This window comes from Lonchura striata, chromosome 3, assembly GCF_046129695.1.
Source record: "Lonchura striata isolate bLonStr1 chromosome 3, bLonStr1.mat, whole genome shotgun sequence".
Classification (NCBI taxonomy): Eukaryota; Metazoa; Chordata; class Aves; order Passeriformes; family Estrildidae; genus Lonchura; species Lonchura striata.
Window position 1 is genome coordinate 69064023 of NC_134605.1, and position 19263 is coordinate 69083285.

The following is a 19263-nucleotide window of genomic DNA, read 5'->3' on the forward strand; positions in this document are numbered from 1 at the left end:
AGCCAAGTAACAGAATCTGGTGGGAAGGGACCCCAGGATGCCCCTGCTCCAAGAGAGGTCAATGCTGAATTCAGGTCAGTTTGCTGCAATGCAAAATTAGAATGTCATAGCAACCTCTTCTTGTAGTAACATGGCATAAAGAATAGACTAACTCAAAATCTTATGTCAGTGCACTTGATGTTAAATGGCTGCTGCTTTAGTGCAGGGCACTGCTCCTTGGTTTGCAAAGCCAGTGAGTCACATGGAAACCAGAGAGTGGCTGCTGCATACACAGAGCCCTCTGGCTTCAGGAGCAGCCTTCTGCTCTGCCCACTGCTTCTGCTGGGTCAAAGACTGTCATTTTTGGCAGTCCTGGGGTGGCAGCAGCTGGAAGGAAAAGGACAGAGATGGGGAAAAAATATAAATCAAATGAAGTATTTTAGGGCTTTGCATATATTCTGTCTCCCACAGCAAAAATTATTTTATTCTCCTCCTGCCACAACTGGGCAAGCTTCAACCTGAAAAGATTTGCTTTAACTAATGTGGATGGTATCAGAAGCAGTAATCATGGGCTTTAATTTTTAAAAGAATTAAGTATTCACATCTTCATTTCCTGATTACAAATATTGAGCCTCAATAAAAACAAAACAACCCCAACCACAACAAAATCTGCTGTATTTAGTCTTATAAATAATTTATAAAATGAACAAGCATTTAGTATCTATTCAGGATATTTACAATTGTAATACATATATTCAACTTTTTTTCTCCATTTCTTCTGAAGTGGATAGCATGATCTTATAAGATAGACAAATTCATTTGGTTTCCAAGGAACAGGTGATGCACTGAACACTTACTGACCACCATGGCTTTTTTTTTTTTTTTTTTTTTTTTTTTTGGGAAAGACTGCACCCTGGTGGACATAACACCAATTTTTATTAAATATTAAAGTGATCAAATGTCTCTTGTGGAGTGAATGAGAATTCCTCCATATCAAGAAAAAAAAAAAGAAAGAAAGCTATTAAACCATCAGTAAAAGCAATCACACGCACATAATGAATTAAATCCTACAGCATACAATCTGATTCCTGCATTTTTGTTGATTCATAGAGACAATCCTGAGCAGGGGGAGATTATCCAGTCTAATCTGGAGAGCAATGGCTCATAAAGGCCCATACAAACGCATACAAGCTGAGAACCTATCAATACCATTCCAATAGCCAAAGGAAGGAGATTGTCTCCCCAAACATTTTCCAGAAAGATTACACTCCTAGAACATGGTCCAGTTAATTTCTTTTTAGATGCTGGGAAAAAAAGTACTATTGAAATTGGTAGAAGAGCCATTCCAAGAACACAGCAGGTATTCCCAATCTAAATAGAGCATTCCACCTGCCGACCAGCCCTGGAGTTTCAAACTTGGTAAAACCCAGCTATGGAACAACATATGTCCAGATGATCTATGAATACAATATAGGGAGACAAATATACACCAATGTCATCTTACAAAATATACATTCCCACTATTCCTCTGTTAAACAATAAAATAATTTATTCTAGACTTTCAGTAGGATTTACTTCTATGGATAAGCAAATTGAGCCAACACTGCAATCAGACTTCCCCTAATTTAGCTGCCTGCTTTTATTAAGCCACTATTTCAATGAGTTCCCTTCCAAGCTATAAGGTTTCTGTTAACAGTAGAGTATTACTTTGGATTGTTGTCAAAATCAATACAGTGGTTTACTTGTCCTCCAACTGTATTGACAGCATCTCTGGGACTCTATTTGCTTGGTACTTGTAAAAGAGGGACAGTATTCCCATGAATAGGGCCCCTGGGCCAAGCACAGCTTCCCGTGGAAGTAGAGACTTCTTATAGTTGAGTTGAATTTGGTCCAGCATCATTCTCACAGAAAAGCTCTGAACAATTTCTACTTTCTAGTGGATATGTGAAAGGGAATATTTTCTTTCTGGCTGGGACTCCTAAACGCAGCTGCAAAAGACAGCTTGCTTTTATCTCACTCAGCTGGTATCCCACATAATGTGCCCTGACTTCTATGTCTCCTTCAGTTCTAGTTAGGAGACACATATTTCCCACAACATTTTAACAATGAAAGAGACAATTCCACCTACATCCATAATTCCAGTGCACCTGAAAATGGTTGGTTAAATAATTAGACTTTGATGTGCATTCCAGAAAGACAGCTCATTAAAGCCTGTTTACACCTCACTGTGCAATGCAGCACATAGAGATCCAAAGTAGCTCAGGTATGAGGAAAAATACAGCTGGACTAACCCACTCTGAAATGGCATTTCTGAAGAATCAAAGTAATCAGAGAATAAAGTGCCTGCAAATGTTAACAGGTAATAAGTGACTGTAGGTGTTGCATGTAACATGAGTAGATTAAAATAAAAAAAAATCACAAGTTTTATTTCCAAGGCAGTTATTTTAGGCTCTTAAAATATCAGTGTTAGTGATGACATAATCCTGCTATAACTAAGTTACTGAGTACTCATAAAGAGCTTTGAGATTCATTAGACTTCAATAGAAGACTATTTCTTATTAAAAAGGACATTAATATCTTGTGAAGAAGAGATTTAAAAATACCAAATGTTGCATGAATGAAGCAGTCCACTATTAGGATGAGTACGGATGCTCAAATAGCTATGAAATGGCTAAAATATTCATGAACAATTTGTGTGCAGCACGTAAAAAATAATCTGTAATTCTGCTTCTGAAAATGTATATGTGGTCATATATTGACTTTTTTATCAGTACTCAAAAGGGAATTTTCAAGAGAAGAGACTCTTTCAGCTAATAGCACAGATGCAGAAGAATAAACATGTGCTGTATGTTAGGACTTCCTGGTCTTTTTTTGACATGCTCCAAGGAATACAACATTTTAAAAATAATGCTAGTTAAGCATTTAAAATCATATTGTCTTGTGAAGGGGAATTTTATTTTCTAGAGACACAGCCTTCGCTTGATAGTTGAAATGAAAATAAGAAGACTGCCTTACATCAGTAGGCTCAAACTAGGCTAGATTACTTAGGACTGCAGATGCAAAACTGGTTGCCGATTTAAAAAGTCAGACTCCCACAGAGCAATTATTAATGGTTTTCCATTAAACTGGGAGAGGACCTTTCACAACATCATAAAATGCCTACTTGGACTATTTTATTCAATGTTTTTTATGGATTATGCCATCAGCATACTCCTTTCAGGTAGCTGTAAAGGGCAATAAGGTCTCCCCCTCAGGACTCCTTTTTTTCCCCAAACTAAACAGTCCCAGCTCTCTCAGCCACTGCAAATTTTAACCCTAACGTGGAAAACATCTCCAGTGCCTGTGACCACTTCACTTCCCCTAACTCCTGCAATAAAAGGAACCTTACTGAGATGGGTAGGTCTCATTTAAATTAAAAAGCAGATGGCACTGAGTAGGTTGAAAGAGTACTTTTTGATAAAATAGCTGGGGTACTTAAAAGAAATATAATACTTAAAAAATACTTTAAAAAAAGGAAGTCATTTGCAATGACACACAATCTTTAGAAACCCATATCCTCGAGGAAAAGGCAGCACAGAAATCTGAAATCTCAGCTAACAGGGACAGTAATAATCACAGAATCCTATTTAAACTGAAGGCAGGGAAATGGAAAACCCAAGCACACCTGCAAAATGACAGAGGCTAAAAATAATACATTGAAATATCTTGTTTTAAAATAATAAACTAACCTAATTGGTAGGACAATACTGACATAATTGGACATAGAATATATGCTTTACCAGCTAGAAAGAATACAGAAATAAAATGGTCATGCCAATGGGGAGAAACATGCTGTATGCCATAGAAAGCTTAAAAATAAATCAGATTAACAGGTTAATAGTGTTAATGAGCATTAAATGATCCTGTGGATTGAAATTTCAGGTCTAAGTAGTGGTGAGTACAGTTGCCGGAACTCCCAGAGTGACCATTAAGACAGAAAATGCAGTAACCATGAAATGGTAACAGAAATTAAACAACAGGTGCCAGGGAAAGAATCACAGTAATAATGACATATTTTAGTCAATTCTTTGCAGCAGACTGTACAAATCTCACACCAAGATGTGACAATTTTTACACAATGTACTTGTACCATGAAGCAGTCACGTCAGAGATTCACATGAAGAAAAGCTAGTTTAGCAGTGCAGGAAACTTGATTTTAAGATATTCTTTCTAAGGACACATATTTTAACAATGACCATAACAGGGTATGAAAACTAACATTGTTGACAAAGCAAAGGAAGATATAAAAGCATTTATGACAATGATTTCAATCTCAAATAAAAACATTTATGACAATGATTTCAATCTCAAAACAGGAGGGCTATATTAAGAAAAGATTTTTAAAAGGAACAGAAAGTGAGCGCCAAAGGGTAAAGCCTTTTCCAAATGCAGGGGCACTTCAAAGACATCATGTAGGAGGAAAAAAACTAATGCCTGACAGCTAATAAAAGACAAATTTAAAGCAACCAGAAAGAAGTGAGCACTGCTGGATAGTAAGTTAAGAGAAACCATTAGAAATAAGAAACTGTTCTTCAAAGAGCTGAAGCTGCAGATGTGGAAAATACAAAGACCAAACTCCAGCAAAGTAAACACTATACTAAGGCAGCCTGCTCCCAGAAGTGAGGGAAATCTTGTAAGATGTAAAAACTAATGCTCGTCCTTTGTCAAAACTGGCAGGGATAGAAAGTGTACCCAACAATATGTAGGCCAACTGATGATCAAGAACTGCAAAGAACATCTGTGAGGGTTGTATTAAACACATGGTGATTATGGTGGAGTTTGGGTAGACTCCTGTGCCGGAAACTTTCCTTATGGGCAACATGACGCCGTATCTACCTCAACATGAAATGCTGGGAAACTAGAGAGTCAAATAAGCGTCAACAAACACCAGGATCAGAGACAATGACCCAAGAGACCTAAAGTCAAATCACAGGGCAGATACTCTTACCTCATACCACCTCAATATGACAGAAAAGGAATGTATCAAATACAATGCAGTTCTTTCAAAAGACGTTTCAGATGACATATTGAGAACTGCAGATCAACCTACCAGACATTTGTATGGTTAGAAAATTCAAGGAATAGAAGCTACAATGAATGACTATGCACTTGGATGAGCATTATATATTGCAGCAGAACAGACACCACAATTTTCTCTACAGGTAAATCACAATGAGAAAACCTCCAGAATATTTCTGAGGTGACAATCCTGTGAATGAGAAAAGCTTAGTTGATCTTGGATACCTTTACAAAACCAAGTTAGACTGATTACAGGGTGCCTCAAAGACATTTTAAAAATCCCACAGGTCCTGTGGTGTTTTGATGGTCAGTTGATTAAAAGTTACTAAAACACTGTCAAGAATAAATGGTTGGTTTGCACAGCACAGGAAAGTTGCTGGTGGATTCATGCTCAGGCCCATGACATTCAACATATTGATAAATGATCTGGAAAAATGGAGCAAGTAGCTTTGAGCAAGTTACTCACAGAACAAATTCACAGTGAGAGTAACATGTAATGACTATGCATGGCTTTGCTCTCCATCTTAGGAGCAATACAGTGGAACTGGAAGAGATACAGAAGAGAGACTACAACAGCCATAGGCATGAAAAGGCTGCGACTAAGGAACAAGAAGATTGATCAGATCTATCCAGGTGGGGAAAAAAAGGAGACTGAGAAGAAGCTATGTCCAAGATCTATAAAATAAGAAATCACATGGAAATGGTTAGTAACAAATGATTGCTCATTTCATTTTCCAGAATAAGAGACAGAGGTATGAAGCCAAACTAGAAAGCTGTTAAGTTCCACAAGTTTGAAACAGAGATAGTTCCTCACATAAGGAGCTGCTAAGCTGCAGAGCTGCCTGAAAGAGGTTACTGTACAAAGAAAAATTATACAGGTTCAAGAAGCAGCTAGAAAAGTCTGTCAAAACCAGAAAACACCCAACAAGTTGTCTGAAAATTAATAAATACATAAGATTGCCCTTGGTTGACAGACTGTGTATTGAAAAGAAGTATTCAGATGTATCACTATTTTCTTGCTTCCTTCTTCTGCTCCTCACTAGACACCCATTGCTGGCCACTTGTCTAATGGAATAAAGGGCTGGAAGGACCCACAGTCAATAACAGCATGGATGTTCTCAATTATGCTATCAAAGCATCACAAGAAAAATGTACTTTTAAGAATAAATATTTACTGCACAAGAAGTAAATAAGAAAAACTAGTTGCCAAAAATATTTGGGTTTTGTTTGTGATTAATATACAGGCTTCTCAATGAATATGTATAAGCTTTCACGATTATATATATTATAAAGATGTAATTTTTTTGTGAAAGACACTGAGACAGTTGAGCTGTTTTGGATATGTGATCTCATTTATTAGCCTTGTCCTTCATTTACAGTCACACTTATCTACTTGCCAGCTATTGCAGATTTGTTCAAGACCTCCTGCCTTAGTGCAATGGTGCTTAATCAGAGTAACAGAGACCAGAAGTCTCAAGATTTGCAGCTTTTAAAAGATGGTTTACTCCTGTTCTTCTAATAGGTTATGACTCAGTCTTGAAAAAGATTTATGGCTTGGGTTTATGCCTACCAATTTTACTTGCATTTCTATACTTTGTACTTTCTGAGAAGATATTTATTGCATCCTTCCAAATGGCAAAAGAGTATTGAAAGTGTTAATAGATAACTTTCTGGGAACTTAAAGGATTGGTGTTTTAACAGATCTCCTACTGAGCCAGAATATCATGCTCACTTACTGCATCTTCGAGCTTGAACTTCAGGTTCTTAGTGCTGGATCTTGCTGTTTAAACTGCCTCTATATCAATCTTTTCCTAGTTCCTTTGTCATTGTATCCAGGTCATTATCTGTTGAACATTTCTAGAAAGCTGAATGATAGCTGCACAGTTGTCAGTGTTCCAAGGTTTAAAAATACATTTTTATATTCATTTTTAATACAGCTTTCAAGACAGTTGCTGTACAGTGATGACATAACCAACAGAAGTAGTTTTGAGTAGACTTGCTAGCTTTTTCATTCTCCAAATGAAACTTTTCAAACAAAATACCCCTAGTGAAACACTATTTGCCTACAGGCACTTTTCCCAGTATCTATTTTACACACACAAAAATGTTACATTTAATTTCAACCCACAAAATGTTAAATTTAATTTCACAGAACAAAATTTAATCTGTGTATTCAGATCTTCAACAGAGGCTCCTACTTGTATTATCTGTCAAGTTCTAATATCAAAATTATAGTCAAGTAAGTTAAAATTATGCTATGAAACTAGATATCAATTTCTTAATATTGTCATTTTGGTTATATTCCACATTCTAACAACTCAGTGAAAAGTACCTAATAGCTAAAACTATGAAAGAGAAAAACTCTGTAATTAATATATCTCAATTTTCAACATTTACAAGAAAGCTTCTAATAAAACTCAAGCATAATGAAAATTGAGTGTGGATAGTCTCTGATGTTAGGCATTGTCTTCCACTGTAATACCTAGCTACCACAGATGTTAGCAATGAAGTCCCAGTCTCATGCATCACAGAATGCAGTAAAATGAATTCAGGCATGCATAAAGCCCTAATGAAATTAAGGATAGTTGTTTAGGAAGGTGATTTTTGATACAAAACAGTTTGAAAGAAGTAGTATTTTGAATGTAAATATGAATAAAGAAAGATGCAAATCTATTGTGCAAAGTTGTGTGTTGTGATATTTTAAGTTAACACAGGAAGTATCAGATCTTGCCTAATAAACTGAATTTCAAGTATATAAAGGATACTTCATCTGAACAAGCACTTGCAATCAAACTTAAACAGAAATGAAAGCTTACCAAGACACATAGGAAAAAAATTAACCATTATTATATGTAAACACATGGGAGCTTTGCTCTTTCAAATGTTTGCAGAAGAATGTTTAGAATCCATAGCCTTTCCATATTTTTTTCTATCTAAAAAAAAATAACTTTTTCTTACAATTCATAAAAAGTCTGTTTGAACCTCAAGCTTCCCCAAGACTCAAATGTTTTATCTTTCAAGTGCCACTATTTACAAGGGAAAATGTTATTCAGTATAAGAAAGCAGTTATTACTGTGAACACCAAGACAGTTCTTTCGGTCTGTCTTTGCCAAGACTGTTTTAGTAATGCATTCCCATTCTCTGCAAATCTGGTTCATTCCGTTGGTATCAAGAGGCAACCACTGAAGAACCTGACAACTCAATAAGGCTCTGTATGGTTTAGAGGGAGTCAGAATCACATGAGAGAATCTATTTGCATAACAGATCTACAGTTAGTCATGTAAGGAGTGTGAAATTTTGATTTGTGTTTTCTACACTTGATGCAACTAATGGAAGGATTAATTAAGAGGGGCTTGCTAGGAAATAACAGACTGGATTACAGTTCAAAACAGAATTGCAAAATTAATTTTCCTAAATAAATGATCCATATTATCTCTATTCATATGGATTCTTATTCAAAAGCTTTTTCCCATTTAATTAATTCTGATAAAAAGCAGTTTACAGAAGTTACAGTCCTATTAATTGTTCTCTCAAGACCATCACGATTTGTCCAACCTGGGTATGATAAAGATGGAGGTGAATTCCACTGCTAAGGACTTACCATAGGTTGCAAATGTTCTTCTTTGTTGTTCAAACATGAAATCATTGATGTGAGCTGGTTCTGCATATCCAGAAAGCATGTTTCTAGGTGCAGCCATTTGCTGAGTCCTAAATGGATTTTCTGGTCCAAACTTCATAAAAAATGTTAAAACAAGGTGGAGCAGAATTAGTAATTTGTTATTTTTGTGTCACTTTTTCAGAAAAAAAAAAAAACACAGAAAAAAAGAGACCTGTGTTTCAAAAATTATAATGCAAAATCACTTCAATTTTAAATTCCTTTGTGACTACTGAATAAACTTCTTTATCTGTTATTTTACATGGTAATCACACAGCTGTTCTGAACAGTTGATTTCAGGATTGAACTTTCTAGCACAGAGCTTTCTGCACAGAGCTGAGGTTGATATGGGCTACTTGACAGAACCAGCACATACCATCATTCAGTATGGGACCAGTACAAGCATTCAAAAGATAAAACCCAAGGCTGTCCTACAGTAGGTCTCCCTAACTAAAACATTTATACACAGCAGCACTGAAGCAAGTTAAAACTAGTACTTTTGTTCACATATCATGACTTTGATATGTTGCAAGCTCGCTTAAGAAAAGGCCATTTTATGTGGTTCCTCAAGAGGCTTTCTAAACATACAGCATAACTAATGTAGAAAATTGATACTGATGCCATATTTGTCTACCTAGAAAGCAAAATCCCTGGTCGAAAAGAAGACAAACTGCACAAAGAAGTAAATACAGAAAAAAGTTAAATGCTTGAACAGCTATTTTTATCTTTCAGATAGCCTGTCAGTTATAACAAAATGGAAAGTGGTTCACATGGTACCAGGCAGTCTAAATTCAGTCTTAAAATGTTTTTCACTATACAAATTTAGCATAGCTCAAGTTACTAAAATTCTTAATACTGATGTGAATAATTAAACTGAAAATACTTTGATTTTAATGTTAAATCGTCCTCTTAAAAGTCTTATATCTGTAAGTCATACAAATATTAACTAATGAGCACAACGAATAAATAGCAAAAATGTGAAAATAGTAAAGGACCACTTCAGTGCAGTTCATGTTTAACTCAGCATCTTTATAATGCTATTTTCCCAGCTTAATTTTTAATTTTCATAGCCATAATTCTGATAAACATTTTATCTCCTTAGAAAAGTTTTATGCAGAATATTAAAATTCAAGCACTAAAAATACCAACACACTTGTTGTGTAGACTGTATTTTTTAGTTTGCCCAAACTATATTCCAAAATGCAGCAAGCATCCAAAGAAGTTGTCTTATACGAAAGTCACACAAAATTTATATAACCTCTTTCCTTGAAGCCAAAGGTGTTTCTGCTCTAAAAACCAACATTGTTTCTTACCTCAGGTGCAAACATAGTTTCATAAGTGGGATTGTATTGAACTTCCTTGATAGCAGGATCAAGGTGGACTCCTGTTTCCACATCTTCCTGAAATAAAACAGACACATTAATAACCCATTTTTTACACACAGATATTTAAATATATGACATTACCTTCTTTCAGTCCAAATTAGGGCTGTAGTTCAAATTGACACTTCAAGCATTATGAAAGAGAAGAACACCTTGGCCAAAGTTTCTATTTTACAAAAATATCGATTACAAAACTAATGTCAGGCGGTCACTGAGAAACTTGTCTAAAACAAAAAACTTGAAAATTTTTGCATGTGAAGAAATATTTCTTTTTATTTAAAGATTTCATGCACACATTTTAAAAACAGCAGCAAGATTGAAGGAAAGCTTTTCTTAGGATGTTTGAAAGGCAGATTTGTAAAGAAGAACCAATTAAAATGGTCATGATTTTAATATTAAGGTATGAAAACTAGAACTCTACAAAAGGTAGAAGGCAGAAATCACAAGTAACTATTCTGAAAGACAGCTGCAAAGAAAAAATTACATATCAACATTACATACAAACATTCATTATAACAATGTTTTTCACAGAATCCAATAATCCCTTATTTTCAAAAGGTACATTTTTATACTGAAAGGTGTAAATGTAATTCAGCTTTAGTACTTAAACACATTTGCAAGTCTAATGTGACAAAAATTTAACTTGATAGATGAAGGGACAAGAAAGAGGGATTAACCAAAAGAATAACTTCAAGCAACTCACAGGGAAAATTTCAGAAGGGCACATAAAGCTGAAATAGAAGACAGAGAAGAAAGAAAATGGCTGACAAGGTAGCAATGCCCAAAAAGACCTGGTTTCAGAGCTTTACGAAGGCTCTTTCACATCAGAACCCCTTCCCTCATCAAAACCTCAGCTAATGAAGGAGAATGTTATTTTGCAGAATTATTACTGCCACTGCTTCCTGTATCTTTATTCTAGAAAAACAGCAATTGAAAACAACTCAATGTGCTAGTATACTGACAAAATCCCTAGTAATCATACTGAAAAAGCTATCTTACCATCACTGCTTAGTCAGTGCTTACCTACAACAGATCCCAAAGCATTTGTGACTTACAAAAGAAAGTGGCACAGACAACCAGATTTTAGCAGTTGCTTCATTAACAGAAAATTATGTCAAATAAACCCTATCTTGTTTTATATTATAGTATCTCAAAAGAACAAAATGGCCCATTCTTAACTTGTTTAATATTGTTAGCTATTCTCTGACATAAGAGAATAGCTAACAGTACTAGAAGAAGCTTTTTCTCTCCTCAGTTCAACAGCAGGTCAATTACAAATTTGCTCATGCATACACGATTTAGAAGATTTTAAAACCTAATTTTCTAGAACACAGAAAACAAAAACAGTATCTAAAGATCTTTGGCTTGTTACCTGATTACATTTGATTAAAACAAATGTTCAACAAAGGAAAATAAAAGAATGTTTAAAAAACTCAAAAAACCCCAAAAACATGACATCAGTAATCCCACAAAGGTTTTTCTACTAAGGTCACTGTCTTAGTAGAATTTTTAGTTCCACCCAGAAGGTTTTACTCTCACCACGTTATCAATTATTTTGACAGGCAGGCCCAGCCATTGCAATGATCTTGCCTGAACCCTCAGCACTACCAGTTCTAGGTCTGACCTCATTTTTCTCATCACACCACCCTTCCAATTCACTAGGCTTAGATGTCAACAGCTACTGGTACTTTCACAGCCCCGACTTTCATACACCATTAACTTGTCTGCAAATAGCACAGCAGGCCTGATCCTGTCACTCAGCAAAAACCCCACACGTTCCCAGCTAGGAGCATACCAAACTACTTCCCAATCCATGTTACTTACAAATTTACACTTCCTTTCACTGCTCCACGTCATGAGGATATTTTCCACAGACAGTTTTTCAAGTCCCATCATACAACTTACTCTTCTAGCTACACCTCACATTTGTCCACAAAATGCAACATTTGAGAAAATAAAAATTAATATAATTGATAATAAGGCAAAATTTATCTGACCAGTGGTTAGTGACATTTAAACAGTGACCAGCTTACTTGAAATTAGGACAGTTTTTTTCCTGCTCTTTAATCTGAAAATGCAAAAAAAAACCCAGATTTGCAAAAATGCCAAAAATTTTTCAGTTCTGCTATTTTTCCTCCTCTTTTTTTTCCTGTGAAGTTCTATTATATGTTGCCTGGTAATTGAGAAAAGAAACAGATTGTGCCATAGAAGCTGATCCTCTGCTGGCGGATTACAGCAATTTTGGTTCTACTTTGCTGCTGGTGGAACAGTGCTGAGTCACTTGAAAGCCACACAATATGTTCACTCCTAGACTACCACAGGCACATTCTTTCTGTGTGAAAACCACTGAGCCTTGAAATTGAAGCACATGTTATATTTATAAGAGCTATGCTCCTCAAGACCTCCAGTCTTATTCATGTTTTCATGTATTAGGGCATCCAATGACAATCTCATAACGTGCTGCTGAAGCACATAATTGTTATCTTTCCATTACGTCATTTTGCTTTAAACTGTGTAATAATTTGAATGTGGTCCAACTACGTACTCTACTTTCTCAGTATTTTTAAAAATTGAAATCTTGATAAGAACGTAAAGTATTTACACAACATGTTGCCAAATATTAGTCCATGGCAAGCGTTCAAATTGCAGCAGACAAATTATCCTTTGGTCAACATCTGGTAAGTGCCATTTTTTACAGCATTATGAGACTCTAGTAGGTAGCAGAAACATTAAAAATATTAACCTAGGCCATCATTCATTTCACCAATTGCTGAGCTATCTGCATTGGTGTATTTTGGTTGTGGCTTTTTTTTTTTTTTTTTTTTTTTTCCAGATGAGAGGAAAGAACTCATCAACAGCCTCTGCACAGGGTGAAGATCTCTAGGTACAACTGCATGCATTGCCAGAGGACCATTTCAGTAGAACTCATCTTTCTAAGATCCAGAAAGCAAGAAAAGGTAATACAGGTCTCACAACACTGTCCCTTTATGCTGGCAACAGCCTTAACTGCATGCATTCCAGATGCATTTGCCATAGCTCCAGCTGACAGAGAAGGGATCACAGGAGCAGCAGTCTGGGAGAGCTGTGACTGAGATAAGGTAATCTAAGAGATCACCTCTCTGCTGTGCTGCAGCTTTTCCTTTGGTCACAGGAATGATTTATCTAAAAGTCTATGGTGAGCAATCCACCGTGTGTGCCAAGTGTGACACAAGTGGCTTTGTGGGATGGGAAATAATCAGTAGTTAAGCTGAAAGAGGAGGGCATCTGTGAAGGGCTATATATTACCCTAGATCACTTCCACTCTCAAAGTTCCATTCTCAAAGGCACAGGAATCATAAAAGGGGGGTCAAAAACCTCTCAAACAGATATAGTATTCCTTTGGAGAAAGTGAAAAATTCAGCTGCATGACTGGCAGAGAAGCAGCTGGTGTTTGCTGCAACTCAGAAATTGTATTAATATGGGCTTTATGACATGCTGTAATATCATTAAAGGGCTGTACACCTCATATAACTTGGAACCAAAGAATTAAGATTTTAGGAAGTTATGTTTTACTCAATATGGCTATCTAGAAAAACATAGTAGGAAGGAGCTGCAAACTTAGGTCTCTGTGTCACCTCTCTGCTTTTCTCAGCACTTTAACAAGAACCCAGCTGAAATTCAGTGGCTACACTGGATACCACATATCAGGTAAGACACATGCTACTGAAAAGTGTTCAAAAGCAAAAAAAAACAACCCATCATTGAAGGCCTAAAAAAATATGACCTGAATAGAAAAATTGAGCAATCCAACTCAGCACAGAGGAGATTCAGATTATACAACTTTGCATAAATAAGGACATTCAAAACCTGAAAAGGTTCACTCCATAAATCCACTGAAGTTTTGTAGACAGGCTGAATGAATGTCTGTCCACAGACATGCAAGAATCACTGCTGACACAAGGCAAAAAGAAGCAATTATATAATTTCACCAAACTACTTACTGTGTTGGTATGTTGTTTTGGGGTTTTTTTTAATAGATGTGATGTCTACTAACCTGTAACTTCAGGTTGCTTTAGAGTTCAGAGATGATGAGGTAAAAAAAATCTTTTGATAGTTAAATGCTGTCCTTTTGCACCTTTTGTTTAACAAAACACAATCACACTATTATAGAGGAATGCCACACAGGGCTGTATTCTTGAGTATTAACATTGCCTAAGGAATCTATCTTGAGACAGAAGCTTTTGATGCTAAGTGTAGACAAAGGGGTGCTTCATCATAACTTCCTGGAGATCACCAAATGTCTGGTTCTTTTCAAGGCACGTTCCTTCAGTCCTACAGTCCTTCAGTCCTAAAGCTTGGCCACTTTAAAGCATAAGAAAAAGGACAGGAAATAGGAGGTTTTAGACTACAAATACAATAGATCAGATTAACTTTCCTCCTTAACAGGTTCCTTAAACATGCCACAGTTCTCTTTTTCTTCAAAAAAACTCTTTATTCAAATGCCATAAAAAAATAATATTTCTATTCTATAAAAATAATATTTTATTACTGAACTATTTTTTATTCTATAAATTAAATTATGTCAAGAAAGCTTGCTAGAAGTTTATTTATGTGCACATGAAACAAAAATATTTCTTAAACAGCAGCAAAATCCCTGTAACAGGCAACAAAGCGAAGCCTTAAGTAAAAATATCAAGGTGCACTGTATACTGTAACACTGGATGCTAACTCTGTTCCTTAGAAAGAATATAATATGGCTTATATTTTCCAGCTTCATCTCATGCAAGCAGAGAGTTTTGATGTCTATATGTTGGGAGGTTTTCTTTTCTTTTCTGGTCATTTCAGATAAACCTACAACATTCGATTTCCCCAGGTAAAGTCATTACTAGTTAGTCAAATAGCTAAAAAAGGGCAGGCTGCTTTGCATAACATTTAATTAGTTTTAATTATCAATCACATTAAAATGTCGTAAATTAAGACCACATCCCAATGAGCCACTGAGACTCAAGCAGTTTGTCACTTATCTATTTTTTGCCTAAACCACTTGGGCTGTCAAATGCACATTATCTCATTCTAAAGATTTACAAATTTATTACCAAGAGATAGATAGCACTTGCAGTGAAGCTCCAACATTAACACATGGCTGTTATCAGCTTTTATTCTTTCTACCCATTCATGTATTCCTAATAGTAAGTGACTGCCTCACTAACTCCAACAGAATAAAAATAAACCAGCAAGAAAAACATATGCTAAATGGTTTTGTTGAACTAGGCTAGATTCCCAGGATCTTGCAGCAAGACAAGTTCTAAACATCTACTCCCTACAAGATATTTCGTGTCAAAGAAAGTTTGAAAACCCACCATGTCAAAGAAAACAAACGTTCCTAACAAGTAACACTTCCCAAGTCTACTAAGGTTCAATCACGGCTACAGAATTGTCACATGCCACTTTATATCTTTCTCTCTCCATAGCTGACAGGATTAGGTTTAAAAACACATTCAGAAGAGTGACTGAAGTCTATTTCCTCCCCTTAAGCAAAACTTTTCTGGAAACCTGCATAGTGCCGAAGGTAAACTAGATTCAAAGGGAACTGAGACTTCTGATCTCTTCTCACATTAAAGACAACACAGATCCTCCAGCTCCTGTACTGGGCTGGGCCAGCCTAGTTATTTTAACCCAGTTAAATGTCCTCTCCTCAAGACTACTGAAGGGCATACCGTCAGGAAGTATCAAAAAATCTGCTCTGATCTGAGTTTACCCTGGATAGAGATCAAACAATAATTGCTCTCTCAAAAGTAAAGCGTATAGCCACAATGGTTCCTGTGAAATGATTTCTTCACAGAAAGTGCAATTGCCTTAATTTCCTTCTACACTTCTAATTCGAAAGTGAAGACGGAATGTCAGCAGTATTAGGGTGATTTTTTCATAGAAGTAGAAACTAGGAAAATGAATTATAATTGGGTTTGACAACTGCCTGGTTTGTCAACTGGGCTCCCTTCCCCTTCTTGAACAGCCTCTATTTACAACACTGTCATGCTTACCTACTGCTTGATGATGTATTTGGAGAAAGAAAGTATCCTGATTAACCTGTCCACTGTTCCCACAAAAGAAAACATCTGCCTTATGGAAACTTGGCATCTAGGGGAGAGTAAGAGCAGAGTATATGATGATACTTCTGCACTCTCCCAACAGGTCTTGGTGGGACTTGAAGAAATCTGTGTATTTATTGACACCTCATCCTTCAATGGATCTCTTCCAAGTACTTACAAGTTCAGACTCTCCTTTTTAACAAAATTCTTCAACACACTGTACTTCTTGGCATGACAATAAGTCCTCCTACTCCACGTTGCATAGAGAGCTGTGTCCTTGTATTTGCTTTGGACCTAACTCCTACTAGACAACTTATGGCTGCTGTAATGGAAGAGACAGCGAATATTTAACTCCCTTTCCGTGCCACTTAATGATTTTGTAGGTGTCTATCATATTTTACACCTTACCTGTCTGTTTTGGCCTTCTCATTACCTCATACAGAAGCAGAACCCTTCTTCAGCCCAGCTGTCCCTCTCTGAATGTCCTGCAGTTACAACAGATCTTTTTCTGCATTAAGGGACCACAAGCACAAATTTCCATCCTCTGTTGTGTTTGCTCAAGTGATTTTAGTGGTGCTAAAACCAGTAACAGAATCATGCAACTTTCATCCTGTGGGCTTTCCAGTTTAGAATGAGAGTAGAAGTATTACTGGATTGGAGTCACCAATAATTATAGCCATTATGTGTTATGAGCAACTTAACATCAAGACCAGCAATAGACCTGTTTCAAGAAGCAGACTGTAAGAAGAGGGTGTAACGAAAGCCACCCCCTCAAACTTTTAAAACACAGTTTACCAACCATTAGTACAGCTTTCAATTACAGAATAATTATTTTCACAGAAATGTGACTTTATGTAACTATGACGTACTTTGAACCAAGGACTCAGCAGATTTCAACCATAAAATTAAATACATGTAGGAGTAACATCTTAGGGATTTATTTGATATGCACACTTCAGTAGCCCAAATGCTGTCAGCTGAATGTGCTAACAACCTGCTATTCAAGAGTGAGGACCTGTGAGGTTCCTGTTTAAAGCATACGTAAGTCTTTGGACAGTTAACAAGCCAAAATTCTGGACTAGAAACAGCTGAAACAGTTACAATGGAGAACACCAACCATTTCAGGTTCACACTCTCAACTGCCAAAAATGCAAGCTGTGGTTGCCAGTAGTTGCCAGTCCTGAGGAGCTACATAAACCTTTGTGCTGGCAAGGCAAAGGTAAAACCTGCTGCTACAGGCTTAAGGGTGGTGGAAAGCACATCCAGTGCTACTTGCCACTTGTCACTAACACTCAGGAAATATGATTTATTAAAAAATACGGATATTGATCTAGTACCGGTATCCAACTGTGATGGACAAAAACTCTCTAACAGTTTAAAGTTAGAAAGTGTATGTTTATTTGATGCCGGGCAGTGTGTGGGATAGCTCCCAAATACACACCATACCTTCCAGGTGATTACAGAGTCTTTATCCATACAAGTATTGAATACCCAAAATACAAATACATATTCATAATTTTGGTACATCCCTGTGGGAACCCCAGCCTTATTCTGGGTTCCCATGTGGTGTTGAAATTCCTCCTCCAACTTGTGCTTCCAAAGAAAAACTCTGCAGGCTTTTGCTGTTCGGTCTCAAGGCAGTTTATTGTTAATTATCTAAAAGATTGTCTTCTCGGGCTGCGGCTGCTTGGTCAGTGGCCCGGGCAGAGACACACACACACACTCCTGACACCCTCCCTGTTTGCTGTCTTCTTCTTTTCTCCCCCCGCCCAGGGCTGCTGCTTTCTTTTATATGATATATTACGTATTACATGTTTATAGTTTTCCCCCAATACCTACTACCTATATTACAAGGTGCTTTTCTACTCTAAACCAATCCGTGAGTGCCAACATCACCAAGAACATGGAGGCAAGGAAGAAGAAGGAGGAAGAACAGGATCAGCCCACTTTCCTCCATCTTAGAACTTCTGACCCCCATGTACAAAGTAAAAATCCCCCTGTACAATACTAAAAAATTTTCCCCTCAACTTTGTAATTACTTCTACTATAGTATCTAACCTTTTGTGACTGCTTGTTCCACCTCCAAAGTTGGTAACTCATTCCATGGCTCAAACTCAAAATCACAGCTGTTTTCAGCTGCCTGCCAGGGTCTAAAATTCTTCTGACCAAGGCCTGGAACCTCTAAAAATGTCTGAGAGACATTTTGAGTTCCCACACATCCCATTCCCCGCTTTGTATGCTAATCACTCCAAAAGCTATTAAGCATGAGTAGTTTGTCCCTTGAAATGGGTCGGTGGTCCCTTTCATGGGGAGGGGTCACAAAATGAGGAAGTAAATGAAGTCTTCCTCATTCTGACCTTTCTACTTTTTCAATGCAAATATGACAAATGAACTCTTGGTAGAACTCCCGTTCCTTGTCTTCAATTGGTTTCAGAACAGAGGAGGCCCACAATTGTCTTATGTTCCTAAACACTATTTGTCAGTTTCTATATTCTTCATTATAAACACAGCTAACTAAACACTGTGCTGACAAGCAATCAATTATTAGTTAACTACTAACTCCTAACTTCATCAAGGCCTACTCATTTATTATTATTATTTTAATTAACTCTAGTAAGGCTTATTTCTAACTAAAATCTTAGCTCCTCTGAAATCTCTAAATTCCTTAAAGTTTATGTTTCAAATATTATAGATGTTAATCGGCGCTTCTTTTCAAATGTGCACAAGACAGCCTGCTGGATGCTGTGACTTGAGAAGCCAGATTTCCAAGCCTCTAAGAGATAAACAAATGTAGTCACTATACACAACACAACATCTACAAAAAAATATGATAAATTGTGACAGGAATTAACTAATGACAACAAACTGAAGGAGTCCATCCACCTCTTGGTCACGAGGCAAGAAACTTTTCTAGCATGTGACAGCAGGACAGTAACAACAGTTATCACGGCAAGATGCCTGCTTTTGATTAGTAATTTATTGCCTGTACAAAAAATTCCCAAGCTAAACCAGCACCTTGCCCACTCCCCTTCTGGTATCACAAAAGTGATGGGATACTGAACTTGGAAAATAAAGGTTCCCCCGGCAATAACGAAACACAAACACCAATCAGCTTTCGGGC

At 36.7% G+C, this 19263-nt stretch overlaps 1 protein-coding gene across 1 annotated transcript in view; it reads right to left on the reverse strand.

Moving 5' to 3' along the window:
- CDC40 (cell division cycle 40) overlaps positions 1-19263 on the reverse strand; it is a 37947-nt gene that overhangs the window by 17689 nt on the left and 995 nt on the right. Inside the window, exons 2-3 of the mRNA XM_021553761.3 lie at positions 10006-10092; positions 8639-8768 (exon numbers count right to left, since the gene is read on the reverse strand). Coding sequence (XP_021409436.1) covers positions 8639-8768; positions 10006-10092 — 217 coding nt within the window. The remainder of the gene's footprint in view (positions 1-8638; positions 8769-10005; positions 10093-19263) is intronic.